Source organism: Girardinichthys multiradiatus, chromosome Y (genome assembly GCF_021462225.1).
Source record: "Girardinichthys multiradiatus isolate DD_20200921_A chromosome Y, DD_fGirMul_XY1, whole genome shotgun sequence".
NCBI classification, from domain to species: Eukaryota; Metazoa; Chordata; class Actinopteri; order Cyprinodontiformes; family Goodeidae; genus Girardinichthys; species Girardinichthys multiradiatus.
The window spans coordinates 16,956,305-16,961,372 of record NC_061818.1 but is presented as its reverse complement, the minus strand read 5'-3'; the positions used below and the strand labels follow the sequence as shown (position 1 = coordinate 16,961,372).

At 38.9% G+C, this 5,068-nt stretch overlaps 1 protein-coding gene across 1 annotated transcript; it reads right to left on the bottom strand.

The window, feature by feature from the left end:
* Window positions 1-782: 782 nt before the first annotated feature.
* Window positions 783-2,222, bottom strand: LOC124863702 (ferritin, middle subunit-like). Its single transcript, XM_047358139.1, has 4 exons — window positions 1,902-2,222; window positions 1,535-1,681; window positions 1,191-1,316; window positions 783-1,108 (listed from the first exon to the last, which is right to left on the bottom strand). The coding sequence occupies exons 1-4, from the start codon at window positions 2,001-2,003 to the stop codon at window positions 953-955; spliced, it is 531 nt and encodes a 176-aa protein (XP_047214095.1). The 5' UTR covers window positions 2,004-2,222; the 3' UTR covers window positions 783-952.
* Between the last annotated feature and the right edge of the window lie 2,846 nt (window positions 2,223-5,068).

Below are 5,068 nucleotides of genomic sequence, written 5' to 3'. Positions count from 1 at the left end.
TTGTTAGATAAGGCTTCCGTCTTGCCTCCTTACCCCATAGCCCAGACATATGGAGACAAGAGACTGTAGTCTCATGTAGTACACAGCAAGTACTTGCCAGAAATTCCTGCAGCTTCTTCAGTGTTACTGTTGTCCTCCCCGACTCCTTTTCTTCTTGTCTTAGCAATTTTTGGCCAGACACCGTTCTTGGTAATGTCACTGTTGTGTTTCATGGTATAATTCCTTGGAAATTCTTTTGCTGCCACCTGACATCTTTGAATGAGATCACTGATGTTTTGGAAGCCCTCTGCAGACCATGGCTTGAATTGGAAGACGTGGCTACATAAATGTCAGGAAAAGCCTACTAGAGCAGCTGAACCTTATTTTGGGTTGATCAGAGGCACTTTAATTGGTGACAGGTGTGTGCAAACTCCCAATTTAACACAAGTTTGAATGCAATTCTTTTAATCTGAACAAAGCCTCATCCCCAGTTATAAGAGGGTGTGCACTTATGCAACCACATCTGTTTACTTCACCTCCCTGAAAGATGTGTTGTGCAGGTTATAGGTCACATTACAGGTAGAAAACTGAAATCTGGATGTGATTGTACATCATTAAAACTTGGTACTTGAACAGGAGGGTGTAAAGTCTCTCCACTGTAGTCAGGTACTTAAGAGCCTGAAGCATCACCTATTACATATTTTAGAACCTCATTTAAAACAGGAATCTTTGAATGCACATATGAGGCTTTGAGCAGAAGACACTACACATTCCAACCATACAAAATTCAAAGCAGAGACAACTCCAGCTCAAAATGTTTATTCAGAGAATCAAAGCAAAGTTACAATAGGACCAACTACTTCAGAAACTGATTAGTCTAGGTCAAAGAAATACTTCTGAAACAATAGAGTAAATTCAGGTTTAGCATGAAGCCTCTGTTAAAGATGTCTAGTCCACGTTTAATTCTGGGCGTTTAGCTTTTGCTTTCCAGGGTGTGCTTGTCAAACAGGTACTCTGCCATCTTGTTGTTTTTGGCATCCATGCGGGTCAGGTTGGTGATGTGGTCACCAAGCTTCTTGATAGCCTCCACCTGCTCGTTTAAGTAGTGGGTCTCCAGGAAGTCACACAGCTGAAAAAAAAAAAAAAAAAAAAAGTTTAGTTTCAAGACCTTACAATTTCCAGTAAAAAACAAAAATAAAACAAGACCTTACATGTGGATCGACATGATCGGAGGCCAGCTTGTGCAGATCCAGTAGAGCCTGGTTGACATTTTTCTCAAGCTGCAGGGCAGACTGCATGGCCTCCAGGCCACTGCCCCATTCATCCTTCTCAGGTTTCTGCAAAAAAAAAAAAATATGTTGTGAGAAGCTTCTAAGACACCTACAAACAATAAGTGCATTTTAGTTTTCCAAAAAAATGTACACTTTGTGTTAAGTGTATGCCACAGCATGCAATGACCCCAAATTTCCCTGTATTCATCAGATTCAAATTTCAATAGAAAGGTTTACTTTTAGTCTTGTGTGCTTCCCGTTCACAGCAAACTGGTTTTGCTTACCTTGACATCGTGGAGAAAGATGCGCCCCCCTCTCTTGTTCTGGAAGGACAGCAGCTTGTCAGCATGCTCCCTCTCCTCACCACTGTTCTCCTTGAAGAAGTGGGAGAAGCCTGGCAGAGCCACATCGTCGCGGTTGAAGTAAAAGGCCTGTTGGAGGGGAAAGTCGGTTATTAGAACACTTTAACCCATCATTTTCGGGCAAAATAGCAGTTGTGGTCAAAACGCATGAGTCATGGCAAACTCCAGTAAAAAAAAAAAAAACCTGCGTGTCGCAGCGTTTTAACTGGGTGGTTAATGGGTGTGGCGGACATGTCACGTAACAAACAGATGGACACTAATAACGTAAAAAGTAATCTGTGGTTCTTACCATGGAAGTGTAGGTGTAGGAGGCGAACAGCTCCATGTTCACCATCTTGTTAATGGCAGCCTCAACGTCGCGGTGGTAGTTCTGACGCACCTGGGATTCCATCTTAGCTGGTTTTTCTTAACGAAAAAATGTAGAAAAATAAAGCTGTACGTCGACTTCTTTAGTAGTGTTCAAGTAGAAGCAGGATTGAAATTTCTCTGGGACGCAGGCTGCTCGGCTCAAAGAAAATGCAGGAACAAAATGTAAGAGGTTCCGTCCAAACACTGTTGAAGCAAGAACTCCTTTAGGCTTTGTTCCCCGGTCTGAAATGGCTACCGACGCTCCTCTGTATTTATACAGCTTGGCAGACCACGTGACATACGTGACTCTGCAGGTTTCCGCCAATCAGCAAGCGAGGGTGAGATAAGCAGACTGTAAATCAAAACACGATTAAATTACATTCTGTCCTTTATTTCTTCAAGGAAATGCTGAACCTTGATGTTTCTGCCCACAGGTTGCCACGTAACGACGTGTTTCATAAAGTAAACTGAGTAGCAGTTTATTGAAATTGTTGTCAGTGTGAAATATGTGCGCAATGATGTTAATTTAATCCAGTTTGCTTGAACACGACTTTATTACAAAAAGACAGCACATCTGAACGGAGTATAAATAAATGAATCTTGATTTAAATGTGTTGGTATGTTCCCTGTGCTGTCTCCTATCATAAAATACACAAAGGTGAGACCTTGCAGCCACTAAGTGAGGACTGTCATGGAGCTGGTTGGACTGCAAAATAACCACTAACGCAGACTGATCCAGCCTTAGATAAACCAAACTCGTTCACCCTTGGAAGCAGTTAACTGGCTGGAACAGCATGGATGGGTTACTGTTATTAAGGTATGACAAGGTTTAAAAAATATTACAGTTTCGAAACTTAGAACATGTTCAGTGAAAAACTGTTCCTACAGTTGAAGGCACTCTTAATGAGATGCCATAAGAAAGGTGCTGAAGCTAGCTCAGTTGTCTACTGCTGTTGATAGCGTAGGGTGGTGGAGCATGGCCTATTCCCAAAATGTTGCTGCACACTGCTGTCTAGTTGACTGAAAAAGGCTCCTACACTTTTTTCTCTTTTTAAAAGAAAGATTGGTGTTTGAAAAAAGAAAGATTTTGAATGGCCTGGAACTAAATCTATAAGTTAACCTGAAGCAACAATGAACAGGAGCTGTTCCCACACTGATGTATCTGAAGAACATGTATAAGTCAGAGTGAGTAAATATTGTCAATTCAAGGACTTGACTCTGACCAAAGAAGAATGAATGCTGAAATTAACCAAAGGGTGCTTCATTAAAGTATTAGTTTCAAGATGTTCACTGATTCAGCTGGGTTAGTGCAGCTTTTCCATTTCCACCTTAATAGAGTTTTTGTTTTTTCACTTGAACAAAATATATCTCATTTTAAGATCATGATAAAATGATTTATCATGATTTCATTTTCTGACCACAAAAATTTGATTTTAACAGGGGTGCATATACTTTGAGATCCACTGCATATAGACCTGAATTGAAATACAGTAGCTGATTTTATGACACAGCACAAATCTACTAAACGGAACTTATTTTACCCTCCAAAGCACCACATGACTTTTAAAACTGCTGATGTGGCATTACAACCAGTGTGATTTTAATAGCTTTACTCAATACCAGAGCAGTGTTGCGAGACATTACAAAGCAGAAAACACCTCAGACACCATGTCATGGCAGAATCATTAAACCAAGGAATAATATGTGGAAACTTTATGAACTAGGATGTTAACTTTCTCCTAGTGAGGGTTAAACTGTAGAGGAACTACCATTGTTGCATTTTGCAAGCACATTTAGGAACCTCGAGACACCTTATCTTTAACACAAATACCAAGACCTTTCTGTAAGATCAACAGAACTCATTTTTGATATAGTTTGAAACATGAAGAAATATGGCATGTTCAGCCTCTATTTTTTTCTATTTTGTTGTAAAGTGTTGTTTAATAAAGGCAAAAATCACCCTCCCATAAGCCTTCACACTTTGGTGGCATCACATGAGGCACAAAGAGATCTTTTTAGAACTTTTGTAGTTGAAAATTTTAGTTGGATTTTTCTTGCCATTTCTAACCTTTTATTTACATTTTTAATTAGAAAAACTATTTCGAAGTGTTTACTGTATTCTGTATTACTGCCATTAAGACTCGTGGGCCTCTTGTGATGTCATCGTCCCAGATAGTCACAAAGCAGAATGACCATTTAGGACCTGTAATTTGGGAAAGCCTGCAGTGGAAATCCGTACATTACTAATCAGCTTCTTGTCAGTGAATATTATCTTTTATATACAGTATATATTTCACTTTGTTAGGGATGGATATATATATATATATTAACTTATTTTCCATACAGTTTATTTATATAGTGCCAATTAACATGTCGTCTCAAGCCAATTTACAAAGTCAATTTAATCAAATCATACAGATACCAAGTCAAGTACATACAATCCAATTTATTGTAAAACAATAGTCAACTTTAGTTTAACAGTTTGAAATTAATTAAAACGTTTTTTGTGTAAGGAAACCCAGCAGATTGCATCCAGTCAGTGACTTGCAGCATTCACTCCTCCTAGATGAGCATGTAGAGACAGTGGACAGTCACTTGCGTTTCACTTGCAGTACTTGCAAAAGTATTGATACTCCTTGAATGGTTTCAAATTTGATCATTTCAGTACAAGAAAACCTCCATGTATTTTACCTGGATTTTATGTAATAGGCCTCTGTTTAGAGTCCTCCTGCTAGAAGATGAAGCTCCACCCAAGTCTTTGGCCTCCTCTATTACATTTTCTTCCAGAAGTGCACTGCATTTAGTTTTATTAGTTTTTATATCAACTCTTATTAGCTTCCATCACCCTGCTGAAGAAAAGGATCCCTGTAGCATGATGCTGCCTCCACTGTGTTTCACTATCGGAATGATGTGTTTATGGTAATGTGGATTGTTAGTTTTTTAAATTTGAAAATCATGAGTCAGTTTCTTTCAACTTCAATCATGCACCACTTTGTGTTGTCTTTCCTGAAAAATCTCAATGAAATAGATTGAAGTTATAGTTTAAAAGGTGTGACAAATACTTTTGCAAGGTACTGAAAGTAGAAGCAATTCCCTGTAAAAAGTTCC

Bases quoted from the DNA above. Each gene is read 5' to 3' on its own strand.
- LOC124863702 (XM_047358139.1), bottom strand. From the start codon at position 2,003: ATGGAATCCCAGGTGCGTCAGAACTACCACCGCGACGTTGAGGCTGCC. The intron at 1,317-1,534 runs GTAAGCAAAACC...TTTTTTTTGCAG, and splicing joins TCTTTCTCCACGATGTCAAG to AAACCTGAGAAGGATGAATG. The intron at 1,109-1,190 runs GTAAGGTCTTGT...TTTTTTTTTCAG, and splicing joins CCGATCATGTCGATCCACAT to CTGTGTGACTTCCTGGAGAC.